At 46.1% G+C, this 23,577-nt stretch overlaps 1 protein-coding gene across 5 annotated transcripts in view; it reads right to left on the minus strand.

Moving 5' to 3' along the window:
• LOC128700667 (adhesion G protein-coupled receptor L4) overlaps positions 1-23,577 on the minus strand; it is a 361,845-nt gene that overhangs the window by 204,171 nt on the left and 134,097 nt on the right. For 4 of the 5 annotated variants that reach the window (XM_070097076.1, XM_070097073.1, XM_070097074.1 and 1 more), the window contains exons 8-9: positions 20,261-20,395; positions 11,406-11,540 (exon numbers count right to left, since the gene is read on the minus strand). In XM_070097076.1, the coding sequence (XP_069953177.1) occupies positions 11,406-11,540; positions 20,261-20,395 (270 nt within the window). The remainder of the gene's footprint in view (positions 1-11,405; positions 11,541-20,260; positions 20,396-23,577) is intronic. The other variant, XM_070097077.1, reaches the window with a different exon arrangement.

A 23,577-nucleotide genomic window follows, 5' to 3' on the forward strand; every position in this document is an offset into this window, starting at 1 on the left:
GGAGAGGATGAACCAGTAGGGCTAGATCTCAAATTCACCTTGAGTAGTTCAGACATTGAGGCCATCACATGAAAAAGGTCCCTCAGAGCCAGTGATCGTGTGGTCCTGAGCTTCGAGTACATAGTAGAGTTACAAGTGGAGAGAGAAACAGGAATAGTAGGAGAGGAGAAGCCAAACTACAACAGAGGGAACTCCACAGGCATGAAAAATTTCCTGAATGAGGATCATTGGCAAAAAATCAGTAAATGAAATGATGGAATACATGACAACAAAATGCAAGGAGGCAGAATAAAGGTTGGTACCCAAGTGTAACAGAAATATTGGGAAGACCAGGACGACCCCTTGGTTCACCCAAAGGTGAAGAGACGACAAAACTAAATACGCTAGAGAATGGAAAAGTATAGAAGACAAAGGACCCAGGAAAATGAGGAGATTAGTCGAAGAGCCAGAAACGAATTCGCACAGATAAGGAGGGAGGCCCAGCGGCAATATTAAAAAGGACAAAGCGTTGAAAGCCAAATCTGACCCGAAGACACTGTATACCCACATCAGGAGGAAAACAACAGTCCAAGACCAGGTAATCAGGTTGAGGAAGGAAGGAGTGGGGATCACAAGGAACGACCGAGAAGTATGTGAAGAGCTCTTCACATACTTAATGAAGTGTTTTAAGTTGAGAGAAAGGACTCCAGAAAGTCGGAAAAGTGGGGTACACCAACAAGTCCTGGACACAATACACACAACCAAGAAGGTGAAGAGGCTGCTAAGTGAGCTAGATAACTCAACTACCTAAGTGTGGGAGACAGCAAACGTAGTCCCAATTTTTAAGAAAGGAGACAGACAGGTAGCACTAAACTACATACATGTGTTGCTGACATTTAAAGTATGTAAAGTTATGGAAAAGATTATCAGGAGAAGAGTGGTGGAGCACCTAGGAAGGAATTGGCTTGTACATGACAACCAGCATGTCTTTAAGGAAGGGAAATCCTGTATCACAAACCTACGACAAGATAACAGAAGTAAGACAGGTAAGAGAGGGATGGGTAGACTACATATCCTTCGACTGTAAGAAGGCTTTTGATACAATATCAGACAAGAGACTGGTTGAAAAGCTAGAGTAGCAGGCAGCAACGGTAGGGAGAGTACTGCAATGGATCAGGTAATACCTAACAGGGAGGAAACAACGTGTGTTGGTACGCGATGAGGTGTCACAGTGGGTGCATGTGTCGAGTTTGGTTCCACAAGAATCAGTCCTAGGTCGGGTGCTCTTTCTAGTATAAGTGGTTAATATGACAGAAGGGAAAGATACAGAAGTGTCCCTGTTTGCAGATGATGTGAAGCTAATAAGAAGAATACAAGTGGATGAGGATCACGTAAGCCTACCAGGAGACTTAGACAGGCTGCAAGCCTGGTCTGACAAATGGTTCCTAGTTTAACCTAGGCAATTGCAAAGTCATAAAGTTTGGGGAAGGACAAAGAAGACTGCAGACACAGCACAACCTAGGAAGTCAAAGGCCGCAAAACTCACTCAAGGAACAAGATCTTGGGGTGAGCATCATACAGAACATATCTGAGGTGCACATCAGCCAAATAACTGCTGCTGTATAAGGGCGCCTGGCAAACCTAAAAATAGCGGTTCGACCTCTAAATAAGGAGTCATTCAAGACACTGTACACTGTGTACGTCAGGCCCATATTGGAGTATGTAGCACGAGTATGGAGCCCACGCCTGATCAAACGCGTCAAGAAATTAGAGAAAGTGCAAAAGGAGGAGAGGTTAATGGAAATCAACCTTATGACACTGGAGTACAGAAAAGATGGGTGGACATGATAACGATATATAAAATACTAAGTGAAATTGACAAGGTGGACAGGTCCAGAATGTTTGATATGGGACACAGCAACAAGGGGTCACAGCTGCAAGTTGAAAGCTCAGATGAGTCACAGGGATGTCAGGAAGAATTTCTTGTCAGTGTCGTCAGGAAGTGGAACAATCTGGAGAGTGATGTAGTGGAAGCAGGATCCATAAATGGAGCATGGAGACAGTGGACCTTGTAGCAACTAGTGAAGAGGCGGGGCCAGGAGCTATGACTCGACGCCTGCAACCACAACTGAGTACAGCTAGATGAGTAGACACACACCAATACAGTGACTGCAATCTACAGAAGAGGTTGGGTTATTTGCTGTCAGGAGGGACATCTGAAATGTCGTATCTGCACGTCTTAGGTAAGACAGCGATGAGTGAATGATGGATGATAACGAAAGTGTTTCTTTCTCGGGTCACCCTGCCTCGGTGGGAGACGGACAACGTGTTTATTTACTTATTTTTTTATTAACGCATCGGCCGTTTCCCACCAAGGCAGGGTGACCCGTAAAGAAAAACTTTCATCATTCACTCCATCACTGTCTTGCCAGAAGCATGCTCACACTACAGCTACAAAACTGCAACATTAACACCCCTCCTTCAGAGTGCAGGCACTGTACTTTCTATCTCCAGGACTCAAGTCCGGCCTGCCGGTTTCCCTGAATCCCTTCATAAATGTTACCTTGCTTACACTCCAACAGCACGTCAAATCTTAAAAACTATTTGTTTCCATTTTCTCCTAACACGTTCACGCATGCTTGCTGGAAGTCCAAGCCCCTCGCACACAAAACCTCCTTTTCCCCCTCCCTCCAACCTATCCAAGGCTGACCCCTACCCCGCCTTCCCTCCACTACAGATTTATAAACTTTCGAAGTCATTCTATTTCGTTTCATACTTTCTACATATCCAAACCATCTCAATAACCCCTCCTCCGCCCTCTGGATAATAGTTTTTGGTAATCCCGCACCTCCTCCTAATCTCCAAACTACTGATTCTCTGCATTATATTCACACCACACATTGCCCTCAGACATGACATCTACACTGCCTCCTCCAGCCTCCTTGTTGCAACATTCACAACCCATGCTTCACACCCATACAAGAGCATTGATACATGGAGTTTACCTGGAGAGGGTTTCGGGGGTCAACGCCCCCGCAGCCCGGTCTGAGGCCAGGACTCATGGTGGATCAGGGTCTGATCAACCAGGCTGTTACTGCTGGCCGCACGCAAGCTGACGTACGAACCACAGGCCGGTTGGTCAGGTACTGACTTTAGCTGCCTGTCCAGTGCCTTGTTCAAGACAGCCAGGGGTCTATTGGTAATCCCCATTATGTATGCTGGGAGGCAATTGAAGAGTCTTGGGCCCCTGACACTTATTGTGTTGTATCTCAGTGTGCTTGTGCCGCCCCTGCTTTTCATCGGGGGAATGCTGCATCTCCTGCTGAGTCTTTTGCTTTCATATGGAGTGATTTTCGTGTGCAGGTTTGGTGCCAATTCCTCCAGGACCTTCCAAGTGTATATTATCATGTATCTCTCTCGCCTGCGTTCGAGGGAATACATATCAAGGACCTTTAACCGTTCCCAGTACTTTAAGTGCCTTGTCGCACTTGTGCGTGTCATGAAAGTTCTTAGTACAATCTCCAGGTCTGCAATGTCGCCAGCCTTGAAGGGGGTCGTTAGTGTACAGCAGTATTACAGCCTAGAGAGCACAAGCGATTTGAAGAGAATCATCATGGGCTTGGCGTCCCTAGTTTTGAAGGTTCTCATTATCTATCCTATCATTTTCCTAGCGGATGAGGTAGATACATTGTTGTGCTTTTTGAAGGCGAGATTCTCTGACATTATCACTCCCAGGTCCTTCACATTACTTTTCCGCTCTATTGTATGGTTAGAATTTGTCGTATACCCTGACATTTTTAATTTCTTCAAGTTTTCCATATCTGAGTAGTTGAAATTTCTCTTCGTTAAACCTCTTACTGTTTTGAGTGGCCCATTCGAAGATTTGGTTGATGTCCGTTTGGAGTCTCGCAGTGTCTTCGATGGAGGTCACTGGTATGGTAATCCGGGTGTCATCCACAAAGGAAGACACGGAGCTATGGCTTACATCTCTGTCTATGTCAGAAATGAGGATTAGGAATAGAATGGGAGCGAGTACTGTGCCTTGTGGAACAGAGCTTTTTACCGTGGCTGCCTGGGACTTCACTCTGTTTACTATTATTCTTTGTGTTCTATTTGTCAGCAAGTTGTAGATCCATCTACCAACTTTTCTCGTTATTCCTTTATCACGCATTTTGTGTGCTATTACACCATAGTCACACGTGTCGAAAGCTTTTGCAAAGTCTGTGTATACTACATCTGTATTTTGTTTATCCTCTACAGCACCTATGACCTTGTCATAGTGGTCCAGCAGCTGGGACAGGCAGGAGCAACCTGCTCTAAACCCGTATTGCCCTGGGTTGTGTAACTGATGGGTATCTAGGTGGTTGGCTATCTTGCTTCTTAGAACCCTCTCAAAGATTTTTATGATATGGGATGTTAGTGCTATCGGTCTGTAGTTCTTTGCAATTGTTTTACTGCCACCTTTGTAGAGTGGGGTTATGTCTGTTATTTTTAGTGAGTGTGGGATGACCCCTGTGTCCATGCTCCCTCTCCATAAAATGCTGAAGGCACGCGACAAGGACTTCTTGCAGTTCTTGATGAACACGGAGTTCCATGAGTCTGGGCCTGGGGCAGAGTGCATGGGCATGTCATTAATTGCCTCTTCAAAATCTTGTGAAATTATAATGATATCCGAGAATTTTGGGATGACCAAATTTTGGGTTTCGTTCATGAAGAATTCATTTGGATTGTCGACCCTTAGAGTGGGCAGTGGATCGCTGAACACTGAGTCATATTGGGACTTTAGTATCTCACTCATTTCTTGGCTGTCATCTGTGTATGTCCCATCCTGCCTAAGCAGGGTCCCAATACTGGATGTTGTTTTTCCCTTAGATTTGGCATAAGAGAAGAAGTATTTTTTTTTTCAGTTTCCTTTATGGCTTTTAGTTCTTCCTGTGATTCTTGTCTCCTATAAGATTCCTTCAGCTCAAGTTCGATATTTGCAATTTCATTGACTAGTGCATCCCTTCGTATTTCAGATATATTGGCCACACTCATCAGCTCTGACTCTTCGTCTTTGTCTGTATAGGGAACATCTCTCTCTTTCTAGTTTACGTCTCTTTCTTTTTCTTAATGGAATGTGTCTTGAGCAGTTCTCACGAACCACAAAATTCATTTTTTTCAAGGCAGATGTTCGGGTCCGCGTTGTTTAGGATATCTTCCCAGCTTGTTTCATTTAGGACACGGTTTACTTGGTCCTATTGTATATTTATGTTATTGAAATTGAATTTCGTGAAGAAACCTTCATGACTGCTCACATTTTGCTGGTCCGGAGCGCTGTGCATACTATACTCTCATACATTCCCTTCTTTGCTTTCATGGATAAAGTTCTTTGTGTTGATATATATAAACATATGTATATGTATATATATATATATATATATATATATATATATATATATATATATATATATATATATAGTGTGTGTGTGTGTGTGTGTGTGTGTGTGTGTGTGTGTGTGTGTGTGTGTGTGTGTGTGTGTGTGTGTGTGTGTGTGTGTGTGCGCGCGCGCGCGTGGGTGTGCGTGTGTGTGCGTGCGTGTGCGCGTGAGTGTGTGTGTGTGTGTGTGTGTGTGTGTGTGTGTGTGTGTGTGTGTGTGTGTGTGTGTGTGTACTCACCTATTTGTACTCACCTATTTGTGGTTGCAGGGGTCGATTCACAGCTCCTGGCCCCGCCTCTTCGCTGATTGCTACTAGGTCCTCTCTCTCCCTGCCCCATGAGCTCTATCATACCTCGCCTTAAAACTATGTATGGTTCCCGCCTCCACTACGTCACTTTCTAGGCTATTCCACGGCCTGACTACTCTATGACTGAAGAAATACTTCCTAACATCCCTTTGATTCATCTGAGTCTTCAACTTCCAATTGTGACCTCTTGTGTCTGTGTCCCTTCTCTGGAACATCCCGTCTTTGTCCACCTTGTCTATTCCGCCCAGTATTTTATATGTCGTTATCATGTCTCCCCTGACCCTCCTGTCCTCCAGTGTCGTCAGGCCGATTTCCCTCAACCTTTCTTCGTAGGACAATCCCCGTAGCTCTGGGACTAGTCTTGTTGCAAACCTTCGCACTTTCTCTAATTTCTTGACGTGCTTGACTAGGTGTGGATTCCAAGCTGGTGCTGCATACTCCAGTATGGGCCTGACGTAAATGGTATACAGAGTCTTAAAGGAATCCTTACTGAGGTATCGCAACGTTATCCGTAGGTTTGCCAGGCGCCCGTATGCTGCAGCAGTTATCTGATTGATGTGCGCCTCAGGAGATATGCTCGGTGTTATACTCACCCCCAGATCTTTTTCCTTGAGTGAGGTTTGCAGTCTTTGGCCATCTAAACTATATTGTGTCTGCGGTCTTCTTTGCCCTTCCCCAATCTTCATGACTTTGCATTTGGCAGGGTTAAATTCAAGGAGCCAGTTGCTGGACCAGGCTTGTAGCCTGTCCAGGTCTCTTTGTAGTCCTGCCTGATCCTCATCCGATTTGATTCTTCTCATTAACTTCGCATCATCTGCAAACAAGGACACTTCTGGGTCTATCCCTTCCGTTATGTCGTTCACATATACCAAGAACAGCACAGGTCCTAGGACTGACCCCTGTGGAACCCCGCTTGTCACAGGCGCCCACTCTGACACCTCGTCGCGTACCATGACTCGTTGTTGCCTCCCTGTCAGATATTCTCTGATCCATTGCAGTGCCTTTCCTGTTATGTGTGCCTGATCCTCTAGCTTTTGCAGTAACCTCTTGTGAGGAACTGTGTCGAAGGCCTTCTTGCAGTCCAAAAATATGCAGTCGATCCACCCCTCTCTCTCTTGTCTTACTTCTGTCACCTTGTCATAAAACTCTAGTAGGTTTGTGACACAGGATTTTCCTTCCTTGAAACCGTGCTGGTTGTCAATTATACACTTGTTTCTTTCCAGGTGCCCCACCACTCTCCTCCTGATGATCTTCTCCATGACCTTGCATACTATACACGTTAGTGATACAGGTCTGTAGTTTAGTGCCTCATGTCTGTCTCCCTTTTTAAAAATTGGGACTACATTTGCCATTTTCCATACCTCAGGGAGTTGCCCAGTTTCAAATGATGTGTTGAAGATCTTTGTTAATGGCTCACACAATATCTCTGCTCCCTCTTTAAGGACCCATGGAGAGATGTTGTCTGGTCCCACCGCCTTTGAGGTGTCAAGTTCGCATAGCAACTTCTTCACCTCCTCCTTGGTTCTATGTACCTCATCCAGCACTTGCTGGTGTGCCCCCCTGTTCTGATTTCCTGGAGTCCTACTGGTTTCCACTGTAAATACCTCTTTAAATCTTGTGTTGAGCTCCTGACATACCTCTTGGTCGTTTCTTGTGAATTCCTCATCACCCTTCCTCAGTCTGATTACCTGGTCCTTGACTGTTGTTTTCCTCCTGATGTGGCTGTACAACAGCTTCGGGTCAGTCTTTACTTTTGATGCTATGTCATTTTCATATTGTCTCTGAGCCTCCCTTCTTATCTGTGCATATTCGTTTCTGGCTCTTCGGCTGATTTCTTTATTTTCCTGAGTTCTCTGTCTTCTGTACCTTTTCCATTCTCTAGTACACCTAGTTTTTGCCTCCCTACACCTTTGGGTGAACCAAGGACTCGTTCTGTTCTTCCCATTATTTCTGTTTTCCTTGGGAACAAACCTCTCCTCTGCCTCCTTGCATTTTGTTGCTACATAGTCCATCATTTCTTGTACTGGTTTTCCTGTCAGTTCCCTCTCCCAATGAATGTCTTGAAGGAAGTTCCTCATGCCTGAGTAGTTCCCCCTTTTGAAGTTTGGTTTTTCCCAGCCTATTCCTGCTACTCTCTCCACTTGGAGCTCAACTATGTAGTCGAAGCACAGAACCACATGATCACTAGCTCCCAGGGGCCTTTCATACATGATACCCTCGATGTCCGAACTACTCATGGTGAATACAAGGTCCAGCCTTGCTGGTTCATCCTCTCCTCTCTCTCTGGTAGTGTCTCTAACATGTTGATGCATGAGGTTTTCCAGTACCACATCTATCATCTTGGCTCTCCATGTTTCGGGACCCCCATGGGGTTCCAGGTTTTCCCAGTCAATCTCCTTGTGATTGAAATCACCCATAACTAGTAACTTTGCTCCCCCCATGTGTGCTCTCCTGGCCACCTCGGCTAGTGTGTCGATCATTGCTCTGTTGCTCTCATCATATTCTTCTCTTGGCCTCCTGCAGTTCTGTGGTGGGTTGTACATTACTGCAATTATCACCTTATGTCCCTCAGACTGGATTGTTCCTACTAAGTAGTCCCTTTCGCCCGTGCCATCCATTCCTTCCATTTTCTCAAAACCCCACTGGTTTTTAATGAGCAGTGCGACTCCTCCTCCCCCTCTCCTCCCTCTGTCTTTCCTGAGGATTTGGTATCCGGATGGAAAGATTGAATCTGTTATTATTCTGGTGAGTTTTGTTTCTGTGAGTGCTATTATGTCTGGGGATGTCTCTTTGATTCTTTCGTGCCACTCCTCATACTTGTTTGTTATTCCATCTGCATTTGTATACCACACCTTCAACTTCTATTCTAAGACTGTGGTCTGGGAGGTATATTGGGGTTGGGGAAGCGGGAGACCTGGTAAGGAACTATGGGTTGTTGCTGTGGGGGTGGAGTTTGTAATGTAGTGGGTGGGGGCATTGGATGTGGCATGGGTGTTTTGATTTAGAGTGTTTGGTGTTTGTGTGTGTGTGTGTGTGTGTGTGTGTGTGTGTGTGTGTGTGTGTGTGTGTGTGTGTGTGTGTGTGTGTGTGTGCATGTGTGTACTCACCTAATTGTGGTTGCAGAGGTCGAGACTCAGCTCCTGGCCCCGCCTCTTCACTGACCGCTACTAGGTCCTCCCTCTTCCTGCTCCATGAGCTTTATCATACCTCGTCTTAAAACTACGTATGGTTCCTGCCTCCACTACATCGTTTGCCAGACTATTCTACTTCCTAACAACTCTGTGGCTGAAGAAATACTTCCTAACATCCCTCTGATTCATCCGAGTCTTTAGCTTCCAATTGTGACCCCTTGTTTCTGTGTTCCATATCTGGAACATCCTGTCTGTCCACCTTGTCTATTCCACGCAGTATTTTGTATGTCGTTATCATGTCTCCCATGACCCTCCTGTCCTCCAGTGTCTTCGGACCGATTTCCCTTAACCTTTCTTCGTAGGACATTCCCCTTAGCTCTGGAACCAGCCTTGTTGCAACCCTTTGCCCTTTCTCTAATTTCTTGACGTGTTTGACCAGGTGTGGGTTCCAAACTGGTGCTGCGTACTCCAGTATAGGCCTGACGTACACAGTGTATAAAGTCTTGAACGATTCCTTACTAAGGTACCAAAACGCTATTCTCAGGTTTGCCAGGCGCCCATATGTCGCAGCAGTTATCTGGCTAATATGTGCTTCTGGCGACGTACTCGGTATTATACTCACTCCTAGATCTTTCTCCTTGAGTGAGGTTTCCAGTCTTTGGCCTCCTAGCCTATACTCTGTCTGAGGTCTTCTTTGCCTTTCTCCGATCTTCATGACTTTGCATTTGGTGGGGTTAAATTCTAGGAGCCAGTTGCTGGACCACGCATCCAGCCTGTCCAGGTCTCTTTGTAGACCTGTCTGGTCCGCGTCTGATTTAATTCTCCTCATTAACTTCACATCATCTGCAAACAGGGACACTTCTGAGTCTATCCCTTCCGTCATGTCGTTCACATATACCAAGAACAGCACTGGTCTCAGGACTGCACTGGTCTCTGGACTGACCCCTGTGGGACCCCGTTCGTCACAGGTGCCCACTATGATACTTCATCACGGACCTTGACTCGCTGTTGCCTCCCTGTTAGGTATTCTCTGATCCACTGCAGTGCCCTTCCTGTTATATTTGCCTGATCTCTAGCTTCTGTACTAATCTATTGTGAGGAACTGTGTCCAAGAATATGCAATCAACCCACCCCTTCCTCTCATTTCTTTCTTCAGTTACCTTGTCATAAAACTCTAGTAGGTTTGTGGCACAGGATTTGCCTCCCATGAATCCGTGCTGGCTGTCGTTCATCTTCTTGTTCCGCTCCAGGTGCTCCACCACTCTCCTCCTGATAATCTTCTCCATGACTTTGAATACTATACACGTCAGTGATTCATTTCTGTGTCCTTTCTTGAAGATGGGGACTACATTTGTGTGTGTGTGCGTGTGTGTGTGTGTGTGTGTGTGTGTGTGTGTGTGTGTGTGTGTGTGTGTGTGTGTGTGTGTGTACGTACCTATTAGTGGTTGCAGGGGTAGAGACATAGCTCTTGAGCCCGCCTCATCACTGATCGCTACTATGTCCTCTCTCTCTCTCCTTGCTTCATGAGCGTTATCATACCTCGTCTTAAAACTATATATGGTTTCTGCCTCCACTACATCACTTCCCAGACTATACCACCTCCTGACAACTCTATGACTGAAGAAATACTTCCAAACATTCCTTTGACTCATCTGAGTTTTCAACTTCCAATAGTGACCTCTTGTTCATGATATTAATATATAAATCAGGTGTACTGGTTACCACCTCATAGAGATACAGATGGGCAGGAAATCTGACAGACTAACCGTCCATAACAGAAAGGTAGAACTAAGGTCTAATGCCACTTAACCATCAAGAAGATCCGCTGCATAATGAACAATCCGGTAATTTTGTGTAGCACCCTTACTTAAAATTATGCACAACTGACTACTAAATAGAAGTCGAGTCTGTACAATCTATGACTTGAAATATACATGCCATTCCTGTCATGTTTTAAGAGAGAATTCAATTATATTTCACTCAATGACCGAACTGTTAAATACAATGACCTGAGCTGCTGCCCAACCCGGTGGTGATTACAAATACTAACATGGTTAAAGATTACATTCGACTCCTGTTTGTTCATCGTAGAAAGGAGAACATGGTGTGCATAGAACACCGTAAACACCACCAACTATGTTGGATAGTGCATTCTTAAACTAAAAATAATTAGTGGCATGGGTTTTTGTGGGAAAGAAATGATGTTGGGTAGAGAGATGAGCGAAGGAGAGGTGTGGAACTAGGTAGAGAGATGGGTGAATGTGAGGTGAAGACAGGTTGAGAGGTGTGTGAGGGAGAACTTCAGAAAAGCAAAGGGAGAGGAGGAGGACGAGATAAGTAGAGAAGCCCGAGGGGAAGAAATGGAAATAGGTAGAGAGGCAGAAACAGGTTGAGAGGTGAGTGAAGAAATGCTGAAGACGGGCAGAGAAGTACGAGCAGAGAGAGGTGGAGACAATTAGAGAGGTGGTTGAGAGAGAGGTTGAGTTAGGTAGAATAACAGTGACTGAGAGGAGCAGGCAGGTCGAGAAGTGGAGAGAGGTAAACAGAATGGTTGATATATTTACTGACCTGTTCTTCCACTGAAGAGGCTCTTGAGAATATTCAACAAATTTTTCTTTAGCGTTTTGTGGTTCTCGCTCACTTGCTCTTCCACCATCGTCTGGTTTACTGACTCAACGCTACCAGTACTTAGCGTCTCACTCCCTGTTATGATAATACCATAATTCATTAGCTGATGAAAGAGCGCTAAGCCCGAACGTCAGTCAACACAAAATATTACTTTTCTAAAATCTGCTAACTTTCAAATATCAATCTCTAAAAAATATTTCATAGCATTAATCGTCCAATATAAACAACTTAACAAAGACAATCCTAAGAAACAAGTTGTGTTTCGGTCGCTGCGAAATCTGAGAAAAGTACTTACTGTATTCCATAACCCCGGCCCCATGTGCTTTAATGTACGCAAGAGGTTTACAAATTGTATTACAGAACCTCATGAGGCAGAGGTAGAGGCTGAGATTACGCAGTTCAGCTTCCTTTTCAAACATAGGTATAATATATATATATATATATATATATATATATATATATATATATATATATATATATATATATATATATATATATATATATATATGCGTGTGTGTGTGTGTGTGTGTGTGTGCGCTCTCCTAGGAGTCGAATCACAGCTCCTGGCCCCGCCTCTTCACTGGTCGCTACTAGGTCATTCCTCGTACTCCATGAGCTTTATCAGACCTCTTCTTAAAGCTATGTATGGTTTCTGCCTCCACTACATCACTTGCTAGACTATTCCACTTCCTGACAACTCTGTGACTGAAGAAATACTTTCAAACATCCCTGTGATTCATCCGAGTCTTCAACTTCCAACCGTGTTCCTTTGTTGCTGTGTCCCATCTCTGGAACATCCTGTCTCTATCCACCTTGTCGATTCCTCTCAGTATTTTGTATGCCGTTATCATATCCCCCTATTTCTCCTCTCCTCCAGTGTCGTCAGGTCGATTTCCCTTAACCTCTCTTCGTAGGACACAACCCTTAGCTCCGAGGCTAGTTTTGTTACAAACCTTTGCACTTTCTGTAATTTCTTACGTGCTTTGCTAGGTGTGGGTTCCAAACTGGTGCTGCATACTCCAATATAGGCCTAACGTACACGGTGTACAGGGTCCTGAACGATTCCTTATTGAGATGTTAGAATGCTGTTCTTAGGTTTGCTAGGTGCTCGTATGCTGCAGCAGTTATTTGGTTGATGTGCGCCTCAAGAGACGTGCCCGTTGCTATAATTACCAGAAGATTCTTTTCCTTGAGTGAGGTTTGTAGTCTGTGGTCCCCTAGACTGTACTCCGTCTTCTGTACTCTTTGCCTTTCCCCAATCTTCATGATTTTGCACTTGGTGGGGTTGAACTCCAGGAGCCAGTTGCTGGACCAGGTCTGCATCCTGTCCAGATCTCTTTGTAGTTCTACCTGGTTCTCGTTCGATTGAATTCTTCTCATGAACTTCACATCATCTGCAAACAGGGACATTTCGGAGACTATTTCTCCCGTCATGCCGTTTACAAATTCCAGAAACAGCACCGGTCCTAGGACTGACCCCTGTGGGGCCCCGATCGTCACAGGCGCCTACTCTTACACCTCACCACGTACCATGACTAACTGTTGTCTTTCTGATAGATATTGCCTGATCCACTGTAGTGCCTTCCCTGTGTGTGTGTGTGTGTGTGTGTGTGTGTGTGTGTGTGTGTGTGTACTCACCACTTGTGTGTACTCACAACCTGTTTGTACTCACCTATTTGTGGCTGTAGGGGTCGATTCATAGCTCCTGAGCCCGCCTCTTCACTGATTGCTACTAAGTCCTCTCTCTCTGCTCCATTAGCTTTATCATGCCTCGTTTTAAAACTTTGTACTGTCCTGCCGCCACTTCATCACTTTCCAGACTATTCCATCTCCTGACAACTCTATGACTGAAGAAATACTTTCTAATATCCCTTTGACTCATCTGAGTCTTCAACTTCCAATTGTGAGCCCTTGTTGCTGTGTCCCATCACGGGAATATCCTCTCTGTCCACCTTGTCAATTCCTCGCAGTATTTTATATGTCGTTATCATGGCTCCCCTAACCCTCCTGTTCTCCAGAGTCGTCAGGCAGATTTTCCTTAACCTTTCTTCGTACGACAATCCCCTTAGCTCCGGGACTAGTCTTGTTACAAACCTCTACACTTTCTCTAATTTCTTGACGTGTTTGACCAAGTGTGGATTCGATACCGGTGCTGCATACACTAATATGGGCCTGACGTACACAATGTACAGACTCTTGAATGATTCCTTACTGAGGTGTCGGGATGCTATTCTTATGTTTACCAGGCGCCCATATGTTGCAGCAGTTATCTGGTTGATAGGAGCCTCAGATGTGCTTGGTATTACACTCATCCCAAGATCCTTTTCTCAGAATGAGATTTGCAGTCGTTGGCCACCGAGCCTATATTCTGTCTGTGGTCTTCTTTGCCTTTCCCCGATCTTCATGACTTTGCATTTCGTAGGGTTAAATTCCAGGAGCCAGTTTCTGGACTAGGCTTGCAGCCTGTCCAGGTCCCTTTGTAGCCCTGCCCGATTCTCATCCGATTTAATTCTCATTAACTTCGCATCATTTGCAAAATCAGATATTTCTGAGTCTATCCCTTCCGTCATGTCATTCATATATCTAAAACAGTTGTGGAGAAAATTTCTCCAAGAGGCGGGTATCAGCCCTTTTCAGCCTCTTTCAGCCCCTTTAAGACCTCTGAGGGACTTAGCTCTCCAGAGTGGCTGATAGCGTCTAACTTCTTGGTCAACACTTTAATTAGGAACACGTGTTCGTACCCGGGTTCGCCAGTAAGTTCCGTCATGGTTGACCAGTGTTGCAATCATGTGTAGTTTAATGAGAGAAAACTGATCTCTTACCTTAGCAGGATAATTAAGGAAAATCCTGCACCCACTTTACTACCATGTTATACATAGTGTACATTGACGTGTATGCCCAGAAAGCAAGAATCAAGCATTGTGCACTGCTTCATAGTGGAAATTTGGCAAGCAAGGGAAATATGCTTAATCTACACTTCTTTTGTGTGGGAGACGCCGAGGGCACGCCAAGGCGATGAAGGGCTTCGGGGCGGATTCCTTTTGGACTCAGAGACAACTTGTGCGTCACGCTGTAATAACAGAAGACACTAGTGATCGTGCGTTTTGTTAATAAAAGTGTCTCAACGGACACAGCAGAACAATTACAGAGAAGTGTGATCAGCTTTTTTAGTGATATGACTGTAAACAATAGACAAATCTTGATGAACAGTGTAACCAGCGAGTGTTGCGAATTTCCAGACTGAGTGGAAGATGTGTACACTCAAAGACACTATTCTTCAATCAAGACACCGATACTCGGGTTATTCTTAAGGGTCCGATACAGAAACCTAGGTAACTCTGTTTTGATGTATGATAGTTCAATTGATTGCACAGTTGAAAACTAATGTACGATGAAATTAAGACACATGTGCAACATCTGGGTATCTTTATTGTAGACGTTTCGCCATCCAGTGGCGATCTTGGTAGATTATCATAAACTCGGTAACAGGCGGGCTTTTTAGCCCAACACAAGTGAGTATAAGGCTCTTGTCAGTATTCAGTTATTCAATAAAATTCTGACAACACCCCGGGGGGTACTTATAAGCACTTGTCCCCTTCAGCCACGTGGTCGTAGAACAACTATCTCACATCGAAGGTGTCCATCGTCGGAGACTGTGATTGGCCAGAGACAGCAAGAAAGCTAAGTATCCTCATTACTGATACAGAGTTACTTTGTTTGTTCTACAAGTTTACTCAACCATAATTTGGTGAGATAAATTTTACCACAACACCACTGATCCTAGGACTGACCCCTGTGGAACCCCGCAGTGTGTGTGTGTGTGTGTGTGTGTGTGTGTGTGTGTGTGTGTGTGTGTGTGTGTGTGTGTGTACACAAAAGCGGTTACTTAAGGATGAAAATCTTTAGCTCAAGTCTGTTGCACTCGCGTGTCGTCAGCAGCTGGTGAAACACACTCAGAGGCAAGGTGTGAGTGTGCGAACATCGCCCATACCATTGTATGGCCGCCCACTAGTCACCCTCACCGTCCCTTCACCCCTCGGAGGTGGAAGCTCCGAGGTTTACAGAAAGCAAGATCCAAATTAATATGGAAGAGTAACAATCATCCCCAAATCGCATCTAATTACTAGCAACTAATTAGTGCGGTTATGAACTCTTACCCTAAGTAATTACTACACCAACACACAAAAGATTTGTGCAAAACACAATATATAAATCAAGTGTACTGGTTACCACCTCATAGAGATACAGATGGGCAGGAAATCTGACAGACTAACCGTCCATAACAGAAAGGTAGAACTAAGGTCTAATGCCACTTAACCATCAAGAAGATCCGCTGCATAATGAACAATCCGGTAATTTTGTGTAGCACCCTTACTTAAAATTGTGCACAACTGACTACTAAATAGCAGTCGAGTCTGTACAATCTATGGCTTGAAATATACATGCCATTCCTGTCATGTTTTAAGAGAGAATTCAATTATATTTCACTCAATGACCGAACTGTTAAATACAATGACCTGAGCTGCTGCCCAACCCGGTGGTGATTACAAATACTAACATGGTTAAAGACTACATTCGACTCCTGTTTGTTCATCGTAGAAAGGAGAACATAGTGAGCATAGAACATCGTAAACACCACCAACTATGCTGGACAGTGCATTCTAAATCAACTTCTGTTTCATTGTCTTAATGTTCTTGAAGACAATATTTATATTGAGCGTCTGTATTGCAACACGCAGGTTGACCAAATTCTCATTTTAAGGCATTTCTCCCTAGGTTCAGTCCTGCCAATAACGCCTTCTCATCACAATCCCTAAAGCAGTATGTGCTGACGCTGACCAACCCTCACCTTGCCTCTGAGAGAATTTCCGCTCTACCAGTCTGTTGATGATCTTGCAACACTGCATAGCTCCTGACGGTGCACGAGAATACGAAAGGTCTTAAACCGTACTCCTTGGAGCGCAGGCGAGAGAGGGACATCAAAATCAACACCTGCAATATCCTTGAGGGACTGGTCCCAAATCTGCATTCTGAAAACACTCCCTACGAGACCAGGCAGACGGTCCAACATACCCCAGTGAAAAGCATGGGCGCCATGAGTACACTTAGAAAAAAACATAATACGTCTCCGGGGCCCAAGACTTCAACAGCCTTCCTCTATGTATAAGAGAAATTACCATTAGACCCCTGGCTGCCTTGAAGAAACTGGACAGGTACCTAAAATTAGTGCCCGATCAGCAGGGATGTAGTTGGAACGTCGTACTTCGGCCAGCAGTAACAACCAGCTTGATAAACTCCTGATACGTTGACAATCAAAAGATTTTTTTTATTTTTCGACCAAAACTAACTTAGAAAACAAACCTACCCTAACAAACTAGCGTAAATATTATTAGCTAAATTCTGCTATGAATTGCGTAGGTCAATTTAAATATATTTAATACTGCTGGAAATAAATGATATATATTCTTTTCGTTATGTTCTGGTTAAATTCCGCTGGTTTATGACTAAAGTAAATTTTTATTCCGTTAATTCAGCAAAGAAAACCCTTGCCGGACAGGCCAGTTACCTGAAAAAAACTTGAGCCCGGTGGCCTGGTGGCTAAAGCTCCCGCTTCACACACGGAGGGCCCGGGTTCGATTCCCGGCGGGTGGAAACATTCGACACGTTTCCTTACACCTGTTGTCCTGTTCACCTAGCAGCAAATAGGTACCTGGGTGTTAGTCGACTGGTGTGGGTCGCATCCTGGGGGACAAGATTAAGGACCCCAATGGAAACAAGTTAGACAGTCCTCGATGACGCACTGACTTTCTTGGGTTATCCTGGGTGGCTAACCCTCCGGGGTTAAAAATCCGAATGAAATCTTATCTCTTATTTTATCTTAGCAGGAAAACAGTTCTCTCATAACCGTACTGAACAGCGTAATTAGAAATTTTTTTATAGACCTCTCATCAGTAAATTTGCTCCTTATGTCCCCGACTATTAATGGCGCTTCGAAATTGTTAACTATGTTGTTTTTTTAACTCTTCGTGAGGCACTTATCTGTCTGTAAGATTTGACGATTCTTGGTGGCGTTGGGTCCCCGCGCGGCCACAGGGATGCAGAGGTGGGTGATGGAGCGGTGGAGACAGCAGGAGAGGTGGGTGATGGAGCGGTGGAGACAGCAGGACAGGTGGGTGATGGAGCGGTGGAGACAGCAGGACAGGTGGGTGATGGAGCGGTGGAGACAGCAGGAGAGGTGGGTGATGGAGCGGTGGAGACAGCAGGAGAGGTGGGTGATGGAGCGGTGGAGACAGCAGGACAGGTGGGTGATGGAGCGGTGGAGACAGCAGGACAGGTGGGTGATGGAGCGGTGGAGACAGCAGGAGAGGTGGGTGATGGAGCGGTGGATACAGCAGGACAGGTGGGTGATGTAGCGGTGGAGACAGCAGGACAGGTGGGTGATGGAGCGGTGGAGACAGCAGTAGAGGTGGGTGATGGAGCGGTGGAGACAGCAGGAGAGGTGGGTGATGGAGCGGTGGAGACAGCAGGAGAGGTGGGTGATGGAGCGGTGGAGACAGCAGGAGAGGTGGGTGATGGGGCGGTGGAGACAGCAGGAGAGGTGGGTGATGGAGCGGTGGAGACAGCAGGACAGGTGGGTGATGGAGCGGTGGAGACAGCAGGACAGGTGGGTGATGGAGCGGTGGAGACAGCAAGAGAGGTGGGTGATGGAGCGGTGGAGACAGCAGTAGAGGTGGGTGATGGAGCGGTGGAGACAGCAGGAGAGGTGGGTGATGGGGCGGTGGAGACAGCAGGACAGGTGGGTGATGGGGCGGTGGAGACAGCAGTAGAGGTGGGTGATGGAGCGGTGGAGACAGCAGGAGAGGTGGGTGATGGAGCGGTGGAGACAGCAGGAGAGGTGGGTGATGGAGCGGTGGAGACAGCAGGAGAGGTGGGTGATGGAGCGGTGGAGACAGCAGGAGAGGTGGGTGATGGAGCGGTGGAGACAGCAGTAGAGATGGGTGATGGGGCGGTGGAGACAGCAGGAGAGGTGGGTGATGGAGCGGTGGAGACAGCAGGAGAGGTGGGTGACGGAGCGGTGGAGACAGCAGTAGAGGTGGGTGACGGAGCGGTGGAGACAGCAGGACAGGTGGGTGATGGAGCGGTGGAGACAGCAGTAGAGGTGGGTGATGGAGCGGTGGAGACAGCAGTAGAGGTGGGTGATGGAGCAGTGGAGACAGCAGGACAGGTGGGTGATGGAGCGATGGAGACAGCAGTAGAGGTGGGTGATGGAGCGGTGGAGACAGCAGTAGAGGTGGGTGATGTAGCGGTGGAGACAGCAGTAGAGGTGGGTGATGGAGCGGTGGAGATAGCAGTAGAGATGGGTGATGGAGCGGTGGAGACAGCAGTAGAGGTGGGTGATGGAGCGGTGGAGACAGCAGTAGAGATGGGTGATGGAGCAGTGGAGACAGCAGGAGAGGTGGGTGATGGAGCGGTAGAGACAGCAGTAGAGGTGGGTGATGGAGCGGTGGAGACAGCAGGACAGGTGGGTGATGGAGCGGTGGAGACAGCAGGAGAGGTGGGTGATGGAGCGGTGGAGACAGCAGTAGAGATGGGTGATGGAGCGGTGGAGACAGCAGGAGAGGTGGGTGACGGAGCGGTGGAGACAGCAGTAGAGGTGGGTGATGGAGCGGTGGAGACAGCAGGAGAGGTGGGTGATGGAGCGGTGGAGACAGCAGTAGAGATGGGTGATGGAGCGGTGGAGACAGCAGTAGAGGTGCGTGATGGAGCGGTGGAGACAGCAGGAGAGGTGGGTGATGGAGTGGAGGAGACAGCAGTAGAGGTGGTTGATGGAGCGATGGAGACAGCAGGAGAGGTGGGTGATGGATCGGTGGAGACAGGAGGAGAGGTGGGTGATGGAGCGGTGGAGACAGCAGGAGAGGTGGGTGATGGAGCGGTGGAGACAGCAGGAGAGGTGGGTGATGGAGCGGTGGAGACAGCAGGAGAGGTGGGTGATGTAGCGGTGGAGACAAGAGGAGAGGTGGGTGATGTAGCGGTGGAGACAGCAGGAGAGGTGGGTGATGTAGCGGTGGAGACAGGTAAGGAGATGGGTTGGATGAATTGGAGAAAGGTAGAAGTAGGTGAGGAACAGGAAGAGATAGAGAGGCCTGTGAGGGAGAAGAGGCGAGAGATGAGAGGTGGGTAAGGAAGACCTAGAGACTGGTGGGTATGGGAAAGGTAGGTGAAGAGCAGTTGGCTGGTGGGAAGGGAAGAGGTGGGTGAGGGAAAGCAGAAGACTGGTGGTTAGGAGTGAGGTGGGTGAGGGAGAGGTGGACGGGGTTCATTTATCTAAGGCAGCTGTGAGGTGGGGTGTCACTGGCTCATGGAGGGTAGGGAGCTGTTTGGGCATTTAAACTAGAAATATTTAGTGGCATGGGTTTTTGTGGGAAAGTAAAGATGTTGGGTAGAGAGACGAGCGAAGGAGAGGTGCAGAGATATGTAGAGAGATGGGTGAATGTGAGGTGGAGATAGGCTGAGAGGTGTGTGAGGGAGAATTTGAGAAAGGCAGAGGGAGAGGAGGAGGAGATAAGTAGAGAGACCTGAGAGGAAGAAATGGAAATAGGTAGAGAGGCAGAGACAGGATGAGAGGTGAGTGAAGAAATGCTGAAGACAGGCAGAGAAGTACGAGCAGAGAGAGGTGGAGACAATTAGAGAGGTGGTTGAGAGAGAGGTTGAGTTAGGTAGAATAAGTGACTGAGAGGAGCAGGCAGGTCGAGAAGTGGAGAGAGGTAAACAGAATGGTTGATATATTTACTGACCTGTTCTTCCACTGAAGAGGCTCTGGAAAATATTCAACAACTTTTTCTTTAGCGTTTTGTGGTTCTCGCTCACTTGCTCTTCCACCATCGTCTGGTTTACTGACTCAACGCTACCAGTACTTAGCGTCTCACTCCCTGTTATGATAATACCATAATTCATTGGCTGATGAAAGAGCGCTAAGCCCGAACGTCAGTCAACACAAAATATTACTTTTCTAAAATCTGCTAACTTTCAAATATCAATCTCTAAAAAAATATTTCATAGCATTAATCGTCCAATATAAACAACTTAACAAAGACAATCCTAAGAAACAAGTTGTGTTTCGGTCGCTGCGAAATCTGAGAAAAGTACTTACTGTATTCCATAACCCCGGCCCCATGTGCTTTAATGTACGCAAGAGGTTTACAAATTGTATTACAGAACCTCATGAGGCAGAGGTAGAGGCTGAGATTACGCAGTTCAGCTTCCTTTTCAAACATACCTGGAGGTTACCTGGAGGTTATTCCGGGGATCAACGCCCCCGCGGCCCGGCCCATGACCAGGCCTCCCGATGGATCAGGGCCTGATCAACTAGGCTGTTACTGCTGGCCGCACGCAGTCCGACGTACGAGCCACAGCCCGGCTGAACCGGCACTGACTTTAGGTATCTGTCCAGCTCTCTCTTGAAGGCAGCCAGGGGTTTATTGGCAATTCCCCTAATGCTTGATGGGAGGCTGTTGAACAGTTTTGGGCCCCGGACACTTATGGTGTTTTCTCTTAGTGTACCAATGGCGCCCCTACTTTTTATTGGCGGCATTTTGCATCGCCTGCCCAGTCTTTTACTTTCGTAGGGAGTGATTTCTGTGTGCAGATTTGGGACCATTCCTTCCAAGATTTTCCAAGTGTAGATTATGATATATCTCTCCCTCCTGCGTTCCAACGAGTACAAGTCAAGTGCTTCCAAGCGTTCCCAGTAGTTAAGGTGCTTGACAGAACTTATACGTGCAGTAAAGGATCTCTGTACACACTCTAGATCTGCGATTTCACCTGCTTTGTATGGAGATGTTAATGTACAGCAGTATTCCAGCCTAGAGAGAACAAGTGATTTGAAAAGGATCATCATGGGCTTGGCATCTCTCGTTTTGAAAGTTCTCATTATCCATCCTATCATTTTCTTTGCACGTGCGATCGTGGCACTGTTGTGATCCTTGAAAGTGAGATCCTCAGACATTACTACTCCCAGGTCCCTTACATTATTTTTCCGCTCTATTGTATGGCCGGAGTCAGTATTATACTCTGTTCTAGTTATTATCTCCTCCAGTTTTCCATAACGGAGTAGTTGGAATTTGTCCTCATTGAACATCATATTGTTTACCGTTGCCCACTGGAAAACTTTGTTTATATCTTCTTGGAGGTTAACCGCGTCCTCAGCAGATGACAGCCTCATGCAGATCCTAGTATCATCCGCAAAGGATGATACGGTGCTGTGGTGTATATCTCTGTTTATGTCTGATATGAGGATAAGGAATAAGATGGGGGCGAGTACTGTGCCTTGTGGAACAGAGCTCTTCACTATGGCAGCCTCCGATTTAACTCTGTTGACCACTAATCTTTGTGTTCGATTTGTTAGGAAGTTGAAGATCCATCTCCCCACTTTCCCAGTTATTCCTTTAGCACGTATTTTATGGGCTATTACGCCATGATCGCATTTGTCAAATGCTTTTGCAAAGTCTGTGTATATTACATCTGCATTCTGATTTTCTTCCAGTGCATCTAAGGCCATGTCATAGTGATCCAGTAGTTGTGAGAGGCAGGAGCGACCTGCCCTGAACCCATGTTGCCCTGGATTGTGCAGATTTTGGGAATCCAGGTGATTTGCAATCCTGCTTCTTAGCACTCTTTCAAAGATTTTTATGATGTGGGACGTCAGAGCTATTGGTCTATAGTTCTTAGCTAATGCTTTGCTGCCACCTTTATGGAGCGGGGCTATATCCGTTGTTTTAAGTGACTGTGGAATTTCACCCATGTCCAAGCTCCTCCTCCATAGTGTACTTAGGGCACGCGAGAGGGGTTTCTTGCAGTTCTTAATGAAAACAGAGTTCCACGAGTCTGGGCCCGGGGCTGAGTGCATAGGCATGTTGTCAATGGCTTTTTCGAAATCTATCGGAGTTAGGGTAATGTCGGAAATCTGGCATACATTTATGGAGTTTTGAGGCTCATTCATGAAGAAATCATTTGGGTCGTCGATCCTCAGACCGATTAGTGGTTCACTAAACACAGAGTCGTACTGGGATTTAAATATTTCACTCATTTCCTTGTTGTCTGTGTAAGTCCCATCCTGTCTGAGTAAGGGCCCGATACTAGATGTGGTATTTGCCTTGTTTTTGGCATATGAAAAGAAATATTTTGAATTTCTTTCAATTTCACTAATAGCTTTAAGCTCCTCCTGCCTCTCCTGGTTCCTGTAAGAGTCATTTAGCTTAAGTTCGATAGTTTCCACTTCCCTGGTCAGCGCCTCCTTTCGTGTATCAGATATTCTAGCACTCCTGAGGAGCTCAGTGACTCTTCGTCGTCTTCTGTAGAGGGAGCGTCTTTTTCTCTCCAGTTTACTCCTGCTCTTCTTCTTTCTTAGGGGAATATGCCTAGAACATGCTTCAGCTACCAGGAAGTTGATCCTTTCAAGGCACTGGTTTGGATCCATGTCATTTAAGACATCTTCCCAACATGTTTCGTTTAGGACATGGTTTACCTGGTCCCAGTTGATGTTCTTGTTGTTGAAATTGTATTTTGTGAAGACACCTTCACAGGTACATGCATTCTGCTGTTCAGGACCACTATGCATGTACGTCTGGACTTCGATTAGATTGTGATCGGAATTAGTTGTTTTTGATATTTTTATGTCTCTTATCAGGTCCTCATTATTTGTGAAGATAAGGTCAAGTGTGTTTTCTAGTCTTGTTGGCTCCACTATCTGCTGGCTTAAGGTGTGTTTTTCGCAGAGACTTAGTAGCTCATGTGTGTGTGACCTTTCATCTGCGCTACCTCCGGGGATTGTTTCAGCTATAACATTATTTGCTACATTCTTCCATTTTGTATGCCTTAGGTTGAAATCACCAAGCAGTAAGATGTTTGGGGATGGAGCTGGAAGGTTTTCCAAACAGTAATCGATTTTCAGTAACTGTTCCTTGAACTGTTGGGAGGTTGCATCTGGTGGCTTGAATACAACCACAATGACTAGGTTTTGGTTCTCGATCTTTATTGATAGAACTTCAACTACCTCATTTGTGGTGTTCAGCAACTCCGTGCAGATAAGGGACTCTTTGACATACAGGCCAAC

This window comes from Cherax quadricarinatus, chromosome 56 (assembly GCF_038502225.1).
Source record: "Cherax quadricarinatus isolate ZL_2023a chromosome 56, ASM3850222v1, whole genome shotgun sequence".
Taxonomy (NCBI): Eukaryota; Metazoa; Arthropoda; class Malacostraca; order Decapoda; family Parastacidae; genus Cherax; species Cherax quadricarinatus.